The sequence below is a fragment of the Marmota marmota genome, unplaced genomic scaffold (genome assembly GCF_001458135.2).
Source record: "Marmota marmota marmota unplaced genomic scaffold, marMar, whole genome shotgun sequence".
Classification (NCBI taxonomy): domain Eukaryota; kingdom Metazoa; phylum Chordata; class Mammalia; order Rodentia; family Sciuridae; genus Marmota; species Marmota marmota.
The window spans coordinates 17,239,680-17,262,532 of NW_025999999.1; the positions used below are offsets into that span (position 1 = coordinate 17,239,680).

Sequence of the window (22,853 nt, forward strand, 5' to 3'; positions counted from 1 at the left end):
CTCCAATCTACATTCTGAAGGGTTTCTTCGCTTAATATAGAGTCTCATTTTAATTCTATTAGTGTTTATAAAATCCATCTAAAGGGAATGCTCTCTAATTAAGGGCCCATGCTTTATTTAATTTCATAGTTATTTCACCACTTTTAATGCTAACAGACAGAGAGGACACAAATGCTCTTGCAAATGGATTTCCCCCAAACTTCCTGAACACTAAAGTCCCCACGTTAGGGACAATGAACTCAAATTCACACCAGAGCCAGGAAGGAAAGGTCAAAGAGATTAAGTCATACTCCGGGAACAGCCACCATTCAGTCCCAGACAACTGACACCATGCAGAAAGTGGGACTTCTTTTCCCAGGCTTTTCAGACTTTTCAAGAAAAGATGAAAATATGAATTCCCCTAGTCACAACTTCAATTTTTTAAAAATATGTGTAGCCAAAAACCAAACCAAACAAAAAATACTCCTGAAGCCTGCTTGTGGCTCATGCCCTGCCAGTTTAGTACCTATCTCTAAAAGCAACACCCCTCATTCAGTCTAAGTTAATTCTTGGATCAGATGTCCCAAGTGGGCTAGCTATATTTCAGGTGTACAGTTAGATCCAGAGTCTTCTATGGAAAAATGTAGTCTCAGGTCATGTTATAATGGGATAACAAAATTGTAGGCTTTGATCTTGTTTTGTTTGTGCTATTTATTAGGCATGATTTCTAGAACTCTGTTGCACAAGCACACACTGGAGGTTTAATGAAGTACTCTTAATTGGCAAGTGTCTCAGGTAATATTTGCAGGTAAAAGAGAAAGTAACTTTGGTGATGGCCAACTTTAACTTTGGCTTCATTGAGGTGAGATGAGTAAGTCAACCCAATGACACTTCTGGGGAAAAAGAGGCTGACATTCCTCTGCTTCCCATCTCCTTTCATCCGATAGACTATCCTTTGCTATGCGTGTGCTCTGATGTCCAGAACACTGCGTTAGACCCAACCACATCCTACTGCTCCAACTGTCAGCAAGAGAGAGAGCAGGGTGAAGCCTTATGCACCAGTGGGGAAACCCGAGTCAAATACTGGAGTCATGATGATCCCAAAGGAACTGAAGGAAAGTAACGCTGGGCATTCAATAAATATATGCAGAACTGTGTATTAAATTGTTGATCAGGGACTACCTTCACTGACCAAGAACGATGGTAGCCACTCACTTACAGACCACCTTAAGAACGTTTTAAGATAGCAAATGACTTTTATCTTTTTCTTTGTACTTTTCTGTGTTTTCAGAATTTTTCATTTTAAACATGTAGCAAAATTCTTATGATCAGAAAACAATAAACTGAATTGTACTAGTTTGTTTGGGGCAAGCCAAACTTTTAAAATATTCAATGCTGTAACAGTTAGGGAGAGATAGATAGATATAGCTATCTACATATACATACACACACCCAGATATATATACTTTCCAAAATGCTCCTGAGAAAAAGTTCAGTCAACGTTATCACTTACTTTCAACTTATATCCATCTGCTCATTTTATTTGACTTCCTTCAGTCCTTAACATACTATACTCCAAAGCTTAAAACAAAAATCATCATTGCTAAGAAATAACGATCCTAAATGCCCCCACAGTTCATTTCTAAGAGAAGAAAATGAACTTCAGGGTATCTTCAAGACCAACAGAGTTGGCCCCACTTTACATTGAAAACCTGAGTTTTCAGCCATGCATGGGTGGACTTCCCAGGGGCAAGAGCCCCCTTTCTCAAGTCCCTTCAATCTCCGCCAGCGAGCGGTCTATCTAGTTTCTGTCCCTCTTCCTTCCTAAGAATCGTCCCAAAGGGAGGAAGTGGCAAGTAATAAATAAAAGTGCCATTAGAAGAGGACTTACATCTTTCAAGGGAACCAGTTTCATTGTTGTTTGATAGGCAGGAGTAAGGGTGGCTGGATAGTTGTAGTCCACAATATCGTGTTTATAATCAGCCTTGTAGGCAACCTGAAATCCAAAGAACAAGAAAAAAGAAATCAGTCCCTGTTTTCTTTTGACCTCATTTGAATGTTATAAGAAATACTTTTAAAATAGCCAGAAACAAAATTAATTCAGTTGCATCACCTCCAAGGAAAATTAAGTTATGTTCACACATTTGCCTTTAATTAATTTGAATTCTTCTTCATTAATCAAACATTAGTTAACTTCCATCTGTAGTGTATTTATCTTTCTTTTTAATGATGAGACTCCTTGTCATTTTTAACAAAGAGCACGTGCTCATGGGTAAACCATGAAGGTACTTCTTAGCTCACCCCCAGAAAAGGAATAAAAAGTTGAGTCTTCAGAGTATTTATTTATTTTTTTCTTTAAGGTCAAATTGGACATTCTCAAGCAGAGAAAACTGACATCTGCATAATGAAAGCAGTTTCCTTTCAGTGTCCTTGACCTCCAAGGTTTACAACCTCGAATTTGAAACTCTGTGAATTGGATTGATAAAGCCAAAGAGAGATTAATAATTACATGCTACAAGGAAAACAAGAACCTGTTCTATTCTGTGATCCCATTACCTTGCCCAGTGCCTAGCCATAGTAGGTCTTCAATGAACATGAAGACTGGATAAGCAAATAGACAAACTCACCAACCACCTAACAAACTCCAAATAAATCACAAAAACCTTGGAATCCTGGGAGTGGGGGGGTTTCAAATACGAGTCATGCTTATCCATTTCTCTTTATCACTCAGAAATCATACTGGATCAATTATAATAGATCTAAGTACTCTTCAAATCAGAGAAAGCTAAAAAAAAATACACTTTGAGTCTTTAAAAAATTTAAGGGATGATACATATATTTGGTTGTGTTGGTTAACATTTAGAAATTCTTATGGGTCTGTCTTTACCCAGGAGAATGTAAGTATTTTAGAGAAGTTAAAAAACAATTAGCTGAGTTTGTGATGCCCCACGCCTCTCCACCCCTGGAGGCCCTTGCACAAGCACTCACATTGCTGGCCAGACTGCCAACTTTCAGAGCATGAAGTGTGCGTCTGTCCATGCCAACTCCTTCATAGTGGCCTCTCATGTGGTTCTGGTAGTTTTCTTTATATTTATTCTACGTAGAAACACAAAACTTTTAGCAAAAGCTTCCCTACTTGTTGAAGACGAACTACTTGTCTTAATGCACAGAATCCAAACTATAAATGATTAAATAGAACCTATTTAAGAAGTCAGTACACCAGTGAATAAAAAATAAAGCAAACTTCTTTTCTAACCACTTAAATTTCAAGCGAGCACAAGAAGTTGGGTCAAGACAGCAGATAAGCACTCGGGAGCATGGGTCTGACGGGCACTGGTAGCACAAAGCAGATTTGACTTACTTGTTTATTTTTATATTTTTTGTTTTAAATTTACCTTTTCCAATGTGAAAACTTACCATGAGAATGTGGAGCTCATTACTGGATAAGCTCTGATTGTATAGATGCTGTGGATACAGTCCCAGGCTGGGGACTGGTACAAGCCACTGCATGAAATAACTTCTACTTCCACATATAGTCAGTCCTCTGCCTCCATGGAATTTAGAACCATGTTTCAATCAATCATAGAATGAAAATATTCATTTAAAAAATTGCATCTGTGTTATACACATACAGACTTTATTGTCACAGTTTCTTAAACAATATGGTATAACAACTATTGACATGGCACTTATATTAGGTAGTATAAGCAATCTAAAAATGATGTAGAGTATGTGTGAGGATGTACACAGGTTATATGCAATTACTAAGCCATTTCATATAAGGGACCTCAGCATCTGAGGATTTTGGTACCCAACAAGGGGGTTCTCAAACCAATGTCCCACGGATGCAGAGGAATGACTGTATATGAAGAAGACCAGACCTTTGCCAAATTCTGTGACATAAAAGATGGTCACTGCAACCATGTGAAAGAATGATGCTATGTCTCAAATAACATCAAGTAAAGAAAAGATCAAAATGGAATGATGCGAAGTCATAAATAGGAAAATCTGGGTAGCTTCATGACGTTTCATTAAAATCACCCACCCTGAGAGGTCATTGAGTCTCCAGGCCCACGGTGCATTTAAGTAGAATACTATTGCTATATATTAGACACAATTCTATTTATCTCAGTTAACCTTTGCCAGCCACTCTATGAAGAAGAAGGATTTATTATCATCCCCATTTGAATGATTGGCAAAGTAGCTCAGAGAGCTTAACTGACTTGCCCTCTTGGGTAACTATATGGCACCAAGTATGTTAGTTCCAAAACTGGTCCTCTTAACTAGAACCTTCATACAAAATAAATTTCTTACTGAGCCTTACAAGGTCACTTGTGATTGCGAATTCTACTATTAATATAGCTAAGCAGAAGTAAAATCGTACACTCTAGAACAGGTTCTTGATATCCTCAAGCCTACATCGCCAGGCTTTCTCTGAGAATGTCCAGATTCACAAATGCCACTCCAGCATGTATCTGCTCATCTTTGAGGTAGGGAGAGAATGTCTGGCTCCCAGATGACCGTGAGAGTTAAGTGAGATCATGCATTCACTCAGAAGCACAAAGTCCCATGCTCAGCCAGGCTCCCTCACCAGCATTTGTCATTAGGAGCAGACACTGGGCTGTGTGCAAGGGATTCAGAAAGACAGAGAGGACAGGTCCCACCCTGAGGACTCAAAGTCAAGTGTGGCGAGGGAGAGGAAGGATGTGACAGAATTCCACATTGCCCAATCCCAGCAGGCAACCTTAACCAAAACTCACAGGTACTCATGCCTGGGAGCCCCTGCTTCTCCAAGACACAGGGACACATGCAAATGCTTAGGCATCAGCAACTCACATCGCTGGTGAATTTTGAGATCTTGCTCACGTTCCTGAACTGAGGCGTTTCACAGTAGTTGATACTGTGACCTTTACTACTTTCCAGATCCTTCTTATATTCCACCTTGGGAACCAAAACACCAGATGCACAATAGAACCAAACCCCATGTCCCTCTTGAAAACATTTCCAGAACTTCATTGAGGTGGTTTTAGAAAATTTTCAACCCCATATTTTGAAATACCAGGCATAGGATGCTATAAGTATGTGTTTTCCTTAGTAAAAAACAAATAATAAAGTAATAATCAATTTCATTCTGCAAAGTAAAAATATATGGTCCTTTTCAAGAACAAATACTATAAAAACATACAGCTGAAATGAATAAAAATGGAAAAACCGGGGTTGGGGGTGACGGACGCTCAGTGGTAAAGCACTTGCTGAACACACACAAACTCCTTGGTTTGACCCCCAGCACCACAAAACAATTTAAAAAAAAAAAAAAAACAATGGCAAACTGATTTTAGAAATCAGGTGGACTCTTAGAGGGAACAGTGTAGGAGAGATTATGAGGAGTCACGGCCACCTGTAGAAATTCTTCCTACTACACACTCAGGGTATATGCACCTCTCTATATATACATCACTAAAATTTTCCCCCAAAAGGCACTTTATTAAAGAATATAACAAGGGAGATCACCCTGATGAAGAGTGTCTTCAATTTAAAGCAGCCTGGCTATTTGAGCTCCCCTGGGTGCCTGGAAGAAGCCATGAGGCTGTAGTTATTAAATTAAACTCTGAGTCGCCCTGAGTAATTGCAGAACGCGGCTGAGGACGATCACTATTTATAGAGGCAGAGCTGGCTGGTCTTACTGGAGAAACATAAGGCAAAAAAGAAATCAAAGGTTCACTTGTGGCTTTTTACCAAAGGAAGTACAACTTCATTTGTTATAGTATTTTATAAAACTATATAGTGGGGATATGTCCTTTAAAATATGCAAAATGCATTATAATGTTCACATTATGATTTTAAGATAAAATATATAAAACTGTATATATAGTTGAATCCTAACTGTAGATATATGTCTTTATATTCATATATTCAGTTGTTTATATATGTGCATAGGAAAAGGCCAAACATGTTAACTGTGCTATTCCAGGGTGGCAGAGCTGAACCACCAGGGGTCTCACTCCACCTTAGTCCCTGAGAGTCTCTATAAATCAGAACCAGACACTTATCTTTTACAGGCCCATGACAAAGTGATGGCCTAATCTAGAGCTAACAAAATGAGCAGACAGTACATATTTTAGGCTTTGCCACCATGTGGCCTCTACACCAAGAGCCTAGGTAGCCCGAGAGCAGCCACAGACAATATGTAAGTGAATACTATGTGGCTGTGTTCCAACAAAACGTCACTTCTTAAAACAGACTGTGAGCTGGATTGGACGCTGAGGTTGTAGTACGTCAATGGTCTTGCGCATCAGAATCGGCTGGAACATTTGTTTAGATGCAGATGCCAAGGCCTCCACACTCATCTACTACTTCCAAGCATGATGAGACTCAGGAGTGACACTTTCCCAAGTTGTCCCAAGTTGCAGAACCATGGGTTAACAAACAGTTTGGGGGAAAGGAACAGCCTTTAGAGGTTAGAGAAGAATCTCTGTCTCTGAGGTGCAGATGACTCGTTAAGTGAATCTTTTAGTAGCCATCACTCTCCGTGTTGCCGGAGGTTGCCCATTTGGGTCCAGAGAAGAGATTGGGGTAAGAGGAGCTGCTGGACAGAGAGGAGGGTGCAGAGAGGACAAGGTGGGGTGTTTCCTTGCCAAGTTGTCCTAACAATCCCCCAAAGCTTAAGCACAGGGTAGACCCACACCACGCACCCTCGGGCAGCTAGCTCCACCTGGGAGGTAGGAAGTCACAGCCTCTCCAACTGTGGCTACAATAATGGGAGAAGGAGGGAAGTCAAACACTCTCTCTGACCTTGGATTTCCACTCTATAATGACATCATACTGTTTTCAAAGTCCTGCACTCTTTCTGCCAACCAGAAATCTGCTGCCTGGCACTTTTGACTATCTACAGCCTGGTGAGGACTTGGGAAGACATGTTTGAGCCACCAAAGAAAAATTTAATTTGCTTGACTCCTGGTGTTGTTGTTAATTGTGTTTTACTACATACTCTTCAGACACTGGAAACCCACAGATTGTATGTGTGGTGTCACTCTCTTAACGGCCCTTTTTATTACAGGGTCACCCCTTTACTGCCTAGGAGGCAAAGGGGTGACAGCGCGGGAGTGTAACCCCCCATACCCACCTCGCTCACAAGCTTGTTCACACTCTGGGCCCGTTTGAGAACCAGGTTGTCTTGGGCTGGAAGAGAATGATAATGCGCAGCGCCCCTCATCTTGTGCAGGTCCTGCCTGTATTTTATCTGAAAGAAACACACGAAGAAGATCTATAGTTGCCATTTCCATTCTCTGTGAGAAACGTATCTCCAAAATAACCCCAGATTTAATGTCAACATTTACTGAATAGAATTTTCTAAAGGCAAAGAATTCATGTGGACTTCTTCTTCCATTACATCTACAAACTACTTGGTCCTTCTTGAACTAAAATGATACTGGACCTTTTCACACTTCTTACGCATTACACTCTAATTCTGCATGAGAAAAAAAAAATGTAGTTCTAAAACGATCATGTCATTCCAGCCCAATTCAAACCCAGGTTCCAGTACCCTAACTCTAGCCTGGTAATGAGGCCATGTCTTGTACTTTCTTTCTTAGGCAAAAGTGGCGCCGTTCTGGCAAGTGGATAATTGACCCTTAGCAGAGTCAAGGTGAAGGGAAAAGGATCTTTTGAATGTGAGGTCCCTGATTAGAGGTCAAGTTCAAGTCAGACTGTTAAGGTCTGCAGTGAAGTTTCACTTTACCAAGTTTAATTATAGCCTATCTTTCAAGGACTGCTTGTTGGCTAACATTCTGCAAATAAAAATGACCTTATCATTGGGTTACGCCCAGTCTGATAATCATATAACCTATTTTAATCAGCTCTTCCGTTAAAATGCTCAACTTCTAAATGGGTTTTGGTTGAGACTCTTAATCCCTGCTTATCTGGCTGGACCAGCATTTGTACTTGCTTCAAAAGACCTAAAGTAAGTTGTGCTGTTTGTCCATATCAATCTGCTTGCAAAGCTGATAAATGTAAACAAAGACTTAACAGAAAAAAGAAGACATCAGAAAATGTGGATGGGAGTCGAGGGCTAGGCGAACATTCCCCTGTGGCTCAGCTCTAAGAAATGTGCCTGTGTGTAGGTTTCAGTCAGCACAGCTTTCAAAGTCTCATTGCTCCTCTATCTCTGGGGTGCCGCCAGTTGACCCTGCTTGATGGTACTTACATCACTAGCAAGTTCGTTGGCCTTCTTGGCATTCTGATAAGCTGGGGTGATCATGGCTGGGAAGCTGCCCTTTCCCCTGGGCTCATCATACTCCTCCAAGTCACCCTGCTGAGATAATCAAAACTTTGGGTGGTTATCAGAAATGATTGGTCCCAGAGCCTGTTCCCACAGAGGTCCATCCACACCGGCATTCCAGTGACCACCACAGGTGCTGTACCATGTGGTGATCAGGACACCAGACCCTGGAGTCAGGCCTGCTCACGGTGCACAGTACACAGCAGTAAATAAATGGTAACTATTATCATGATCATTATCTTTAGTTCCACAGGATGAATCAAGATACTCCCAGAATCCCAGTGCCATGGTGCTAGGGACTGTTCATGTCTTCCTGATAGCAGGGAAGTCCTTTGTTTCCCCTGGTCTCGAACATTATCTTACTTAGGTACCATGGCAGATCTGTGCACAGAGATGCTTTGACACCCCCTATACTGTCTCCCTCTGTGATGTGTGTCATGAAACTAGAAATGGGGTCTTTTGCCATTTTTGCAATTTGTGAGGGAAAACGTCACATCAGTTATCTGAAACGGGAGTAACTGAGCACTGAAGACAGAGGGTGGTAACCTTCGTCTTAACTTTTCCCTTCCTCTTCCCCACGCCAACCGTCCGCTCCCACAGAAACCTTCTCTTTCATGAAGCTCCCATCAAGTGACTGGGGCCACCCTTCCCTGGCAGCCAGAGGCACTGCAAGACCAGCTCAGATGCAACTTTCTCTTGCGTGTCCCCGATCCGCCCTCATCCCAGACCCACCCCGGGCAGAACCAGCTGCGCCCTCCTCTGCATTCTTGCTGCTCCATGCCCATAACTGTGTCCCCCAGCTCATGACTCCATCTTCCCGGGCCTCATCCGGGGCAGGACCCACCCTCCTCCAGCACCAGGACTGGACTGTGGCCCACACATTTTCTTAAGTAAAAGAATTGGGTCAAATTAAAATGTCTAGGCTTCCTTTTGTCCAGTCATGAAAACTGTTTAGCCTGAGTGCTCCTTTTTGCTTGACTGCCAGAATATTCTGGGCCAAATATAATAAGCAAAAACAAAAAACTCTTAAATTCTTTGGCAATCTGCTTTATGGGGTTTTTCCCCATCCTGGTCTACAGTTTTGTGCTTGTGGTTTTATGTGTGTGTGTGTGTGTGTGTGTGTGTGTGAGAGAGAGAGAGAGAGAGAGAGAGAGAATCTTTTTGTAAGATACCTGATCCTATTGGGGAGTTGATTGGTTACAAATGATAAATCTAATACACAGTCTAGTCATTTTAATGAGTCTAATTAGATGTTTAAAAGAAGCATGAATTGCTTGGCATTTCAGGCATTACAGATATTTATAGCTATCTGTCTGCCTCTCTCACTCCATCCTACCCATGCCCTGGCGAGTCACGCTAAATCACACAGTGAAATGCCACACCAGACTGAGTCCCCTCAGCAGCTGCTAACGGTGCAATCCAACGACACCCACTTTTATTCTTGTATTTGTTATTATCAAGACTGGAAACTTCCAAGTGTCCTAAAAATCAAGAACCAACTATGATCTCAGAAATTATATTTCATCCATGTGCATGGGCGTGCCTCGATGCTCACACTAAACATGTGTTAGAGCTAGTGGTGGAAGGACTGTCAAAATACAGAATAAAATATTTTGACGGCTACAGAAGCCAGATATTTCTTAATAACACTCATTTTTAAAAGTTGTCTCAAGCCTTCTAGACAACATTTAACATATGAAACCAGTAGAACCCATTGTTGTTGAATATAAAGCACCAAGAGAGCATGTAATCAACCTGTAGAATTTAATAAAATGGTCTTTTGAATTCAAAACCAAGCCTTCTTTTCCTCAGGACAACATTTGCAAAGGGGTCACTGCCCATGTCCACACATATCCTAAGACACATGAGTATGTGGCCACAACTGGTGACTTGTTTTTCTAAAGAGAAATAAATTCTTTTGTCATTTAATTTTATAGGTCCCGTATGAGGTAGAGTCAACTAATTCGTTGCCAAATAAATCAAACTATGCAGCTAAGGAAGACATTCATTTACTCAAACTCATTGAATGTCATGATGAACTAAACATAACCTGTCTTAATCTTTGGGTCTGTTCTTCAATAAATAGATGAGAATGGCTTATTCTTGGCTGAGCCACCATATTGATAGAGCTTCTTAAAGAAAACAGTGCTTGAAATCTGACTTCAAATCGAAACCTGTGTAATTATTTGTCTGCTACTTCCTGGCTTGGAAAATCCCCCATCCACACACAGGGCAAAGATAATCCACAGCCCGTCCCCTGGTTAAAGGGACATAGGCTATGTCACAGCTAGTAGGGGCCAAACTGAGAACTGGCCAGGGGCAGGCCAGTCTCCCAGGAAGTCATTTAGCTCATACCTGGCCCTCGGCTCCAAAGGCTGGACCCGCCATTCCTCTCATTTCTCTTTGATATTGTTGATGGTATCTCACCTGTTTGAAGGGAAAGGACAAACTAATTGAATTGAGCCTCCCATGCACAGGAGCCAGAGGGGGAAAAAAATGAGTGTTTTATGGAATGTTCTTTTTCTGCTTGAGTCTAGGGAATATGTCTTAGACATAGAAGTACCAGGTCATCGGCATGGCAAAAATGACTGAAAACTACGAGGGAAAGCTACTTCTTGGCTCCGGGATGCATGCGAGCGTAGACAGGAAGTTGGACTCCCCAGGCCCAGGTTAGCTGTCTGCTTCCTCCTTAACATGACAGCATTGCCACGGCCACTTACATCACTCGCCAGCTCGTTGGCCCTTTTGGCTATCTGATAAGCAGGCGTGATCATAGCAGGAAAACTGCCCTTCCCTCTCTGCTGTTCATAGTCCTCTGTGTATCTCACCTGGGAAAACAAGAAAAAGAAAAGACTGACTCACACGCCACAATCCCACTGTCTACCTGATGCTCTCAGGGAGGTGCCTGGCTGAGGGCTCCTGTGAAGGACACTTTGCCCATCCCCTGTCACAGCCCCTATGGCACATCACTAGCTTATGGCTTGATGGCATGTGCATCTCATTTACCTATCATTCCCAGCACTCAGCAAAGCATCTGGGGCATGGAGACGCTCAGCGTGGAGCTCAGTGTCTAATTGTGTTGCACCTGCTGTGGACCAGGTGCTGGGGCTGGGCTGAGCAAGGTCTCCAACCCTTGACCAAGAAAGCCCCTCAATCCAAGATCCACGACAAGGCAAGTGGAAATTGCTTATAAGGGGAAGCTGGATTTGTGCTTCAACCTCCCATTCAGAACAACACTGCATTCTTGGGTCTCAGTAGGCTGTGGGGCACTTAAGCTATGCCAAGGCAAGTGGTAGAAATTCTTTAGAAATTATGCTTTCTACTTTGCAGTGGCAAGAGGGATTTCTTTCCAGTGCATCGGCTCTATCTTCTTTGGCACTAACCTAATCTAACATTTTCTGTTTAGAGTTTTGGGGAGGTCTATGCTGACCGACTCATGGACTTGACCATCCTTGACCTTAGGAAGTCTTGCTGGCACTGCCGCCCCCTCCCAGGACTGGGATGCCTCCTGCATCCTCCCTCCCTCCTCCATCCCATCTTACATCACTCTGTAGCTGTCCCCCTGCCTTGGCCCGCAGCAGCTCAGGAGTATCCGCCACCGTGGAGAACTTGGAGATGTGCTCCTCATGCCCTTTCTTGTATTCCACCTGGTGAGGAGACGGCACAGAGACAAGTTTACACCCCCTCCCAGCCTCTGTGAGGACCTCGCCTTAGAGCTCTCCTGAATCTACACCATCAGGCCATGCTCCACACAGACCTGGGACAAGTCTATCATGGTCACAAAGGCACCTATGCACCATGCTAAATTCCAGAGAGCGCCAGGCACCGCTAAGTGTTAACCAAAGAGTAACTTGGTGTCCACAACTACTCATCCACTGGGATTATTCTTCTCCTTGCTTTTCAAATGAGCAGCCAGAAGAATAGAGAGGCTAAGTAATTAGCCTGTGGCCACACAGGAAATATGTGATAGAGCTAGGCTTCAAATCCCAGCATCCTAGTTCCAAAATCTGAGCTCTTAACCAAAAACTACACCAGACTTCAGGAGGACCTGCCATCTGGTTGATAAAAACGAGTGTCCTTAATACTAAAGCAACTTTAAGAAATCATTAGGTCCATTCTGGATGAGCTACATACAGGGTCTTTTCTCCATTTTGGAGATATGGCCCAATAGAGGCAGAGGATAAATGAAAATAGTGTTTTAATTTCTCCCTAACACAACACTAATAGTTCCTACTGCACCAAAACACCATCTTATATTATTTTTTCTGAATAACAGAGCTTATTTAATGACAAAATTGAGTACAATCAAAGGTGAATCAACTCAGGACACTCACCTGGCTGGCCAGCTGGTTGGCTTTCTTGGCCCTCTGATAAGCAGGTGTGATCATGGCCGGAAAGCTCCCCTTGCCTCTCTGCTGCTCATAGTCTTCTGGATACGCCTGTTGGCCAGAAGCAATGGCAGCGTGAGAATCAGTAAGATACCGGAGGAGAACGAATCGGACCCACAGAGCTGGCTTCGAAAGAATAGGAGAACACTTCAATCACTTGGAATAAGTTTGAAAATGGTGCTTGAGTAACACCATCAACACCAAGGAGCTCACATTCCCTAGGTCAAAAGGTATCGCCTGCAGGATTTACACCAAATTGGGGGAGCCTGGTTCAACCCCACAGGTGTCCTTTGACTCCAAGGCTGGCTTGGCGGCAGCACAGCCATTCACACGGGAGACTTTGCGGAAACTGGTCTGCTCCAGAGAGTTCTACCACACCAGGAGAGGGAGGGCTCACTTGCCCCTCCACGCTTTCAGATTGGATAGTTTTCCTAATAAAACATTTCACCTTAGCGATCATGTTTCTATTGCTTTCTTCCCACTCCCTAAAGGAAGAGTCAGCAAGACTAATGGTATTTTCCAAAGTAGACTCTTCAAAGGGTCGGTGTGTGAGAGGGCCAGGGGCACGGTGTGCAAACAGCTGGGGACTTCTGCACTGGGGCTACTGGAACACTTTCTAGGGTCTCACAGTTTGGGGGGGTGGGTCCTGGCTTAGCGTGGGCCAACAGGCTGACATCCCTGTGGTAGAACTAGGGAAAATCTGCTTCTTTCCCTTTTCCAGCTCCTAGAAGCTCTGACATTCCTGGGTTCCCAGCCCCACAACACTGTGACCTCTCTCTGTCCTTATCATCTTTCCTAGAGTGGCCCCTCCTGCCTCCCTGTCATAAAGACCTTGTGGTTATATTGGGCCACCCGAGAATCCAGGTTCTTCTTGTCTCAAGACCCACAACTTAATGACACCTGCAACATCTCTCTCACATGTAAGGTGACACGCACCCAGGCTCTGGGAATTAGGACAGGGGACTGTTTGGTGGGTACGGTATTCCTCTGCTGCATTTCTCAAAACAAAGGGAGATTTCAGCCAATTGCTAACTACTTGCTAAAGCAATCACTAAGGTGATTCCTAGGGCCCTTACCTCACCAAGAGACTGTCGGGCCTCAACCATCCTTACGATTTCGGGGTCTGGCAGAGCTCCTGGGCACCAAGCATTGCTTTCCCCATATCCAGGCCAGTAGGCTCTCTGCAAAGGAAGCGCAAGATGCTAAACACATGCCTTGCACACTTGGTTGGCAAGATCCCCCATCCACCCCGCACTCCCAGCAGCACTCACATACACTGTCCAAATAACATCTTCTTTAAAAACCACAAGCTCCTATTGGTATGTGAGAAGTCTTCACTAACTAGCATGTTTGTTTCCTCAGACTAGAAGATGACCTAATATCCTAAGTGATAGAAATTTGTGAAATACACTGATGTTATAGAAAAATGTTCAAATATAACTTAACATCTTTTGCTCTTCTTTGCACTTGACTGGGCTGTGGGGAAGGAAGAGGGTCCCTGCAGACAGCCAACCTGAGATTAATCAGTATTATTCAGACAAACTTCAAAAACCTACTTTGTGTTATGTGCCTATTAATAATTTTTTAAAAAGGAAAAAAAAAAGAAGGAAGACAAAGTTTCTTTTTGAAGGTATTTACCGTTGCAGATAAAATTAACATAGGAAAAAACAATTAGAAATCATTTATATGTAATCATGTTCTTTAAGGATGATGGACACAGTGAGAGGTTTTTAAATGTGCCTCTGTATGAGAAGGCCCCTGCCTTTGGTAGAAAGATAAAATTTTAGCTGGACCTTCAGGGCCAAGGTCAGTTAACAGGGCAGAGGGAGAGGGAAAGGCATCTATCTCCTCTAGGTCAGTTCCATGAGGCAGGGATGTTCATGCTCCATTATTAATGGATCCCCAGTGTCTACAACAGTGCCTGGCACACAGTAGACCCAGTAAATATTTGTTGAGTGATTCCCAGTAGTGTGGGCGGCCATGAAGGAAAGTAGAAGGCAGGTGGAAAAGACCCAGGAGCTGAGTTTAACTGACATGAGGGAAAAAGATAGGGAGCCAGTCAGACAGGGCAGGCTGGACAGGTTGGGCAGAACCAGCCTCTGGAAATCTGAAAAAATACTTGAAAATATGCTCAACTGCACTAGCAAGCAGCAAAATCTCGATTAAAACAAAATACAGATGGTCAAAATATCTGGTAAAACCAAGTATTGGTGAGAGTATAAGAAAACGGGTCATAGTCTGCCTGTGGGAGAATAAATGCACAACTGTTTTAACTCTGAAAATTAAAAAGGCACACACCCTGGACCTAGCAACCTTATTTTCATTATCTATTCTATAGAAACACTCCCTTTTATCCAAAAGAGGCCATGAAAATGAGTGTTCATTGCAACTCTGCATTAGGGAAAATATCCCTGCCCATCAATAGGATGCCATGGTACAAGCGTCTGAACCATGCACCATGCTACACCGGTCCACCACAGCTTGGAAGGCTGCCAATGTGGAAATGTCTCCAAGATATTTGTTGAGTGTGAAAAACAATGCATGTTGTTTCATGAGAAAATAAACATAGGCCTTTCAAAAGAAATGTGTGTGAAACTATCAATAAAAATAATAATAGCCAATATTTATTTTATCTACCACTGTCCTGATATTTTTGTAGGTATTTTATCTTAATTTTCACAATAGGCTCCGTGAATTAGGAAGTTTCTGAAGTTCATTTTAAAGACAAGAAAACTGAAGCAAAAGAGTGTTTACATAACTGAGTCAAGGTCCTTCAATAAAGATAGGTATGTTCAAATGTAAGTAGTTGAAAGTCAGATAAGTGATAGGCAGGTAGATAGATGATTGATAAAGCTAAATGATTGATAGATCTAAATAAATAGAAAATAGACAACAGATAGCTAGATGATAACTAGAGACAGGTAACTGACAAATAACATATGTAAACAAAAAATAAAGTTAAGTCTAGGATACCCAAAAAGTGATTACAGTGGGTTCTTCTAAAGTGAGGGAACTGGATCGGAGGTGGTGGATAAAGGGTTAACTTTACAGTGTATAATTTTTTTATAATAAGAAAAATGCAAGTATTATGGATGTAATTAAAACTAGATGACTGAGGGATTCTGAAACGAGGAGGCTGTCAACAGAGAGGGTGGTGGGACGAGGAAGTCGGGAACATACAAGAAGCCGTGCGTGACCAGCGTGGGCACAGGAGGCTGGGGAAGGCGAATGTGCACGAGGCAAAGCCATCGCAGGAGGCCCTCACAGAGGTCCAGGTAGAAATGATGAGGATCCGAGTGGAGAGGGTGGCCTGGAGGGAAGGGCTGGGGCAGAGTGGAGGACCAGAGGAAGAAAGGGCAGCGCTGGTTGCAAGCCGGGGTGTGTGTGTGTGTGGGGGGGCTATTCCCAGGGACAGGAACATAAGGTTGGAGGGACAAGAACTTGGACTGGACAAGACACAGTTGAAGTGCTGCCAGGCATTGATGGAGGTCTCTTTCATAGCTGGTTGAATTTACAGAAAGGACAAAAGAAAACTTAATTGATTTTCTGTAGAAGTGACATTGCTATTACTACTGCTAACCGTCATCATCGTCATCATCCAACTCATTTGCATAGCCTGCCGTTTCTCTTTTTCCCAAGCCCTCCATCGCTCCTCTCTCACCTCGTTCACCAGCGGTTGCCTGTGAGGTGCATCGGGTCCATCCCTGGATTTCATGTCCCAGTGAAAAACCGATCTAAACTGTTCACCATCTTCTTGGTCATGGGTCTGCATGAACATGGTGAAGATGAACATGGTGAAGATGTTGTTGGTAACATTTCCATTCAGAGAAGAGTAAGAAAATAAATAAATAAATAAATAATAACACGGAGCTAAATTGAGGGGGATCTTTCCCAAGTCTTGACCGTAAAGTATCTTCCCCAAGGCACACTGCGCTGCCCATCTTGCTGTGGTCTTATCTGTGCCACCAGCTAGGTGGCACGTATTGTGCTCCTGCTCTGTGCCAAGCTGTGTTGAGCAGGGTGATTAACAAGACTGAGGTAAAGTCTCCATGAACTTAACACACAACACATAGTATTCAGGTTGGGGTGACCTGTGAAAATGTTGGACAACAGAGTAATGTTCTTTGCTTCATTCTGTGTGACCATCACCCAAAGAGTTCACTAAAACGCTGGCTCACCAGTTTCATGGGAGTATTTTATTTCCTCATGGACAATTTTACCTCTAACATCTCACTCTATAATATACTTTGAGTTGATTTTTGTGCACAGGTGTGAGGTAGGAGGCAAGGCTCATTTTTTTTTTTCCATACAAATATCCAATCTCTCCAGTATTTTCTTGGAAGATCATTCTTGTTACACTGAATTGCAGTGGTGCCTCTGTTGTCATTTGAGGGACCACATCTGAGCAGAGCAATTGCTGGGCCTTGTATTCAAGACAACCCTGGTCTTTCCATTTTTGTACCAATTCTCCACTGAATGAATGAGTTCGACTTTTATAGTAAATCTTGATAACTTAGGATAACCTAAGTCCTTCAATTTTGTTCTTCAAGTCTTAGAATCAGTCTGCCAGTGTCTACAAAACACACCATGATTTTTTATTGAAATGATACTGAAAGATGTAGCAGCACAGATGGCGCAGACACATGTATCTCAGTTTGGTCAGAACTGACACACTGTCAACATCTTCATCACTTGGGGTAGGCAAAGATTTCTTCAAGAAAACATGGAAACTAACCACAAAAGAGAAACTTGGGTCTTAGGTTCAAATGAAGGTAGCCCAATTTATTAGGTCTGAGATAGATAGGCCCAGATATCTGCAATTCTTAAAAGCTGAAGTTTAAATCCTTAATTTTATAGATAATAAGGAAACAGACCTGGAGAAAAATACACCCTCAGGGATCCTCGTTTCCCATCAAGGGAACTTTTTCTTGCCTGACTTTCCTGGCCTACTACCGCCTACTGTTGCTTCATGCTGCTCCAAGGTGCACATTGTTAAATCCGTAAATGCTGACACCTTTACCGGCTGCTTTCCGAGTATTTGAAGGAAGTACCACGAGCATCACATAGACTTAAGGCAGGGTTTCTGATATTTTGGGGACCAGTTAAATCTTTTTTGTGGGGAAACTTCTTGAGCATTGCAGGGCATTCAACAGCACCCCTGGTTTCTACCCACCAGATGCAATAATTGCCCTTCCCAGCTGTGACAATCACAAATGTCCCCAATTCCACTGAGGATGGACAAGAGGAGAGCCATAGTGTGACCAGTAACGTCCAGCATTTAGGACTAAAGTTCAAACTCTGAATAGGTGAGAACACAGATGATTATTCTTCTAAAAATTCCACTCACACCTATCAAACACGACATTCTGTCTTAGTAAATATTTATTTATTTTTCAAAGAAGGGCATTTTGGAAACACAGAAACGTAAGTCTGCTGCAAATGCCAGCTTAGAATCTGTGCCCTCTTTTCTCCTTCACCACCATCCCTGAAGCATCTCTTTCTTTCCTCTGTTTTCTTAGCTCATGCACAATGATTTTTTTAAAACTTTCATTGGCAAAGTCTTTCAGAGACATAAGGGGCATAAAAAATAACCCATCACACCCCCTAGATTGGTTGCATAAAAGTCTTGCGGGAGCAGATCTGGGGCCTAGAAGGGACATAGCTGACCATTTAAAATTTTCCCTGGTGGGAAAGGAGAAGAAAGGGATCTCAGTAGTCATTTGTACATACACACGCACACATCCACACACATACCATTTACACATCTGTACACACGCACACACATGTACACGTGTACGTGTATACCACACACGCCTGAAGACAGTGTGTGCACATATATATACACACCACATGCACACACATACATGCAAAGGCATATACACATACATATGCACATATACACATTCATACCTAGCACACACACATATACATATGCACACACACACACCATGTACACATATGCGATACACTTTAATATGTAGACACACATACACCCATGCACATATCACATGTACATATATGTATGTGTGTGCCCACATATTCATACCTGCATACACACATACACGCACTCCCCACATACACACATATGTCCACACACACACAGTCATATAGTCACATAAATTCACACAAATAGACACGCTCAGGCCTCCTGGGATGCCCACATGACTTCCTGTGGCTGGAAGCAGAACCTAGCCTCGAGCCAGGTTGGACCTGTCACACACAGTTAAAAGAAAGAGAGTTTAGCACTGCAGCAAGGTAAATCCTGTGTGACCTGTTGCATGACTGTAAAGTGGAAATGCCAGCTGCAGCTCGGGTAGGGTTGGAAGATGCGACACGACACGACAGTCTTTCTGTAGAGAGTGTGATACATGCAAGAGCATTCTGTAAACACATCTCCCGTTCACAACTGTAAAACCATCTGGATAGGTGCAAACATCAACAAGTATTTTTTTGCTTCTGGAGAGTTTGCCACCTTCTAGTTAGATATGGAATTGGGCCGATGACAAGAATTCTGCAGTCAGAAAGATCTGGATTTGTACCCATCGAGCTGGATGAACCTGGGCAGGTTACTTAACCTCTCTGAGCCTCAACTTCCTCAACTGCAATATGACACTAGGACAGAGGTTCTCGTGAAGAATACATGAGAAAACAGAGAACTCAGCTGAGTTCCTGGCACTGTTGAAGTAAGAGCTAAATTACACTTATTGTAATTTCACATAGCTGCCCGCAGACATCAAAAGATAAAAATCAAAGTTCTAAGAGGCTTAGTCTTCTTAGTAACCTAGGATTGCTAGTGGATTCTTAAGGCTTGTGGATCTTTAGAAATCAATGAGGGATGACCAACTGTCTGGGCCTCAATTTCCTCAACAGTAGAGTAGGAAAATAATAGGATCTACTTCATTGGTTTGTGATGTGTAGGAAGTGAATTAAACAAGTCTATTATGCTTGTTAAATAAACATAATGTAAACTGGCCAATAGTGTGGAGCACTTAGTGACATAAAGTTTTCCCGGAGCAGATGTAAAGAGTCACAGGGCAAGGGCAGTCACTCCGTCTAATATAGATTCTCCTGATGGTGAGGCCACTGTCAGTATAAGGGGTGAGGGGTAACACCAACAAGGGACACGGGGTAAGGAGAGATTATTAGAGAGCCCTCCACCTCGCTGGTAATTTTCTAATTTTAGAAAGTTGCTAACCGCCATCCCACAGAGCTATTTCTCACCCGGCCAGGGCCAGAGAACTTCAATGAGTCATCACTTTAAGAGATGCAGGAGTTCCATCAACGGCTAGTTATTTGACAAAACTTCACTGTTGATGTTTCAAAAGGGAAAAGGGGTCAGGCTCATCAACACGGCCTCTGCATCCACCTCCCGCTTCCCCTCCCAAAGCCAGTCTCATTTCCAAATCCAAACATCTTTGACCTCCCCCTACCCGCAGGGGAAAGACAGGCTGCACATAATCTTAAGCAATTAATGAAAGAGAGGTTTCAGAGTGTGGAAGTGGAAGTTTTGAATGTTCTGTACCAAAATATTACAGAGGAAAGAAAAGAAGGGCCCTTGTAATATCTTCCAACCCTGCAAATTTTGCTTTATGTATTAAGCACTAGCGTACGCAAGGCCTATTCAACTAACACCATCTGCCCAGAGCCGGTCAGACAGAAAGATTATATTAGAATCAAGGATCAAATACTGAACCCAGATTATCCTGTGTATTGGCCCCAAATGTTGAGGGAGGACAAAGAGCGACATGTGCTATTTAAATACACTTTGCATGGGTCTGTGGAGGAAATAAACCATCCCCTACAGAGATCCACTTAGAAACCTAACAGGTGCCTAAGCAAAGGGATTTTCTTAAAAGGCTATTTTGAAATGTAAAAATTAAGTGACTTACCCCACCCACGGCTCCTGGAATCTTCTTCGCATTTAGATTTAATGGCGTGTGATAGACACTAGTGAACGTGTTGTTCTTGGGGTTATGGCTACAAAAATGAGGTATAAATCAAAATCAGGAACACCCCCTTATCCAAGATGATTGAATGATTATTCTTAATGGTACTGTTGATTTTTTAAAATCAGTAAATATAAAATTTAATAATTAAGTTCATAGTTTTCTGGTCAAAAAAGTCTTAAAACAAAAATAAAACCAATTAAATTCAGCACATAAGGACTTAAAGATAAACTTTAACTGATCACTTGAGAGCTTTCTTAAAAAACCTAGGAAAGGATTTGAAAGTGACTTTAAAAATCTTAGAGTGCTCTCTGCCTATCTGCTGGCAGTTAAACTGCACAACACTTAACAAGTGAATAAGAATTTATTGTAGATAGATTTGATCTTTAAGAAATTTGGAATTCTCTACCCACTGCATAACACCGCACTTTGGATCTTTTCCGTGATTGGATGTGAGTGGACACTTTGGGGACATTGCTTGGATTTAACCGTGGAGGGCACAGGTTGCTCCTTTAGGAGACTACTTGTCAAAAAATGAACAAAACTCAAGCGGCAGGGAAGGGGCATCAGACACTTACGCGTGACAGTAGGGCTTTTTCTGGTGACTCACGAAGTTATTCACAGTCAGCATCATCTTGCACACTTCACAGTGGAAACATGCTTTATGCCATATCTAGAAATCACAGAGAAGACTCAGTGATTGTTTATCCCCTACCCCAGGCTCAGGATTCCTATATATTCTGGGTTTTAAAGATTGAGATGTAGGAATAAAATGGTGATTAAAAAAATTTAAAAACCACACACACACATATAATTATTTTATGTTAAATAAATACAACTTTTTTTTTTTTTGAGGCAACCTAGAGGACACGGAAGTGGGTAGAACCTAACGAAGGTAGAAAAGTACATCTTTCTCCTGTGGTTCAGAAAAAGCCACATATCCATATGTAAGAAGACAAGTATCCCATGTTTGTCATTATTCCCAAAGGCCAGGCTGTGGCTACTGACCTGGTCGATGCAGCTGATCTTCTCAGCAGGATACACCCCATAGCCACACCTGGAGCAGGCCTGCACGTTCATCTTGGGGTCTGAAGAATGAAGACAGGGGCAGACAACAGGCGAGAAATCCAAGGAGAACCCCCAGGCTACTTGCTCAAGTCTTCCAAAATCCCCACGACTACAAACTCCTATGGGCTCCTTGATCCAGCGTTCAGAATCCAACGTCCACTTTCCTTTACTGACCTTCTGGTTTGAGTCAGCAGTTGGTTGGTTTTTAAAGCCACCACTTACTCAAGGGGCTATTTTGGCAACTCGCTCTCAGCACGCATGCGTCTGAGAAATAAGGTGGAGGTATTTCTAGCTGACGGGCTTCTCTAAATAGAAGAGTGAACTCACACAACAGCATCATGTTTATGTGGACAGCCAAACCCTGGGGTAGGACCAGGCAGCGGGTAGTAGTCGAACAGTAGCTGTGATCACAACCCAAGAAAAGAATCTGGAGCCTATGCCACGCACCACCCGTGATCTAATTAGAAAAGCTGGCTGTAGGCATTCTGTGACTAATGCCAAGAGGCCAGCTCCCGAGAACTCAGGAAGTCAAACAGGACTGATTCACTCCCCTGGAAGGGCAGAGCTCATACGTGAATGTTAGCTTTATCTACTAGAAACACTTAAACATCAAACATTTTTACTTAAACAACAGTATAAGTGAAAAATTAGTAAGATAAATTGTGGGGAGCATCCATTGGGATGCAAAATGGCAAATGAGAACTCTTAGTGCTCAGGCCTTTGTATTCTGTCCTGTTCCAAACAGGACTTTCTGCTTGTTCTCTTGTGTTGTGGGCCTTCAAAAGTGTAGCTTGAGGACAAAAATCTCTTCCCCCTCACTTTGTGACACTCTCACTGCCTTCCGTCTCAGCTTAAATGTCACCTTGTCACCTTATACAAAAATGCTCCCTCACCTGCCACCACCACCCCAAGCTCATTTACCTTCTAGTCCTTACTTCAAGCTTTAGGATCTTCACTGTAGTTATTACCACCTTAAATATGAATGTATTTATTTTTAATTCTATCACCCCCATCAAAATACAAGCTCCACCAACACAGGATATTTGGTCCTTGTTGCCATGTCTATATTCCCGGAACCCACCGCAAGGTCTGATACCTAAAGAGTATGCGATAAATATTTATTGAGGCTGGACACAGTGGTGCACACCTGTAATCCAAGCAGCTTGGGGGGCTGAGGCAGGATGAATCTCAAGT

At 42.6% G+C, this 22,853-nt stretch overlaps 1 protein-coding gene across 5 annotated transcripts in view; it reads right to left on the bottom strand.

The window, feature by feature from the left end:
• Positions 1-21,913, bottom strand: part of LOC107149901 (nebulin related anchoring protein) — a 70,235-nt gene extending 48,322 nt beyond the window's left edge. Inside the window, exons 1-14 of one of the 5 annotated variants that reach the window (XM_015494812.2) lie at positions 21,600-21,913; positions 21,170-21,264; positions 20,535-20,622; positions 16,307-16,411; positions 13,722-13,826; positions 12,592-12,696; positions 11,800-11,904; positions 10,978-11,085; positions 10,613-10,684; positions 8,183-8,287; positions 7,103-7,219; positions 4,816-4,920; positions 2,968-3,075; positions 1,871-1,975 (exon numbers count right to left, since the gene is read on the bottom strand). In XM_015494812.2, the coding sequence (XP_015350298.2) occupies positions 1,871-1,975; positions 2,968-3,075; positions 4,816-4,920; positions 7,103-7,219; positions 8,183-8,287; positions 10,613-10,684; positions 10,978-11,085; positions 11,800-11,904; positions 12,592-12,696; positions 13,722-13,826; positions 16,307-16,411; positions 20,535-20,622; positions 21,170-21,264; positions 21,600-21,671 (1,395 nt within the window). In that variant the 5' untranslated portion in view covers positions 21,672-21,913. Of the gene's footprint in view, positions 1-1,870; positions 1,976-2,967; positions 3,076-4,815; positions 4,921-7,102; positions 7,220-8,182; positions 8,291-10,612; positions 10,685-10,977; positions 11,086-11,799; positions 11,905-12,591; positions 12,697-13,721; positions 13,827-16,306; positions 16,412-20,534; positions 20,623-21,169; positions 21,265-21,599 lie in introns of those variants that run through there. The other 4 variants (XM_015494813.2, XM_048807362.1, XM_048807363.1 and 1 more) reach the window with 4 other exon arrangements.
• Between the last annotated feature and the right edge of the window lie 940 nt (positions 21,914-22,853).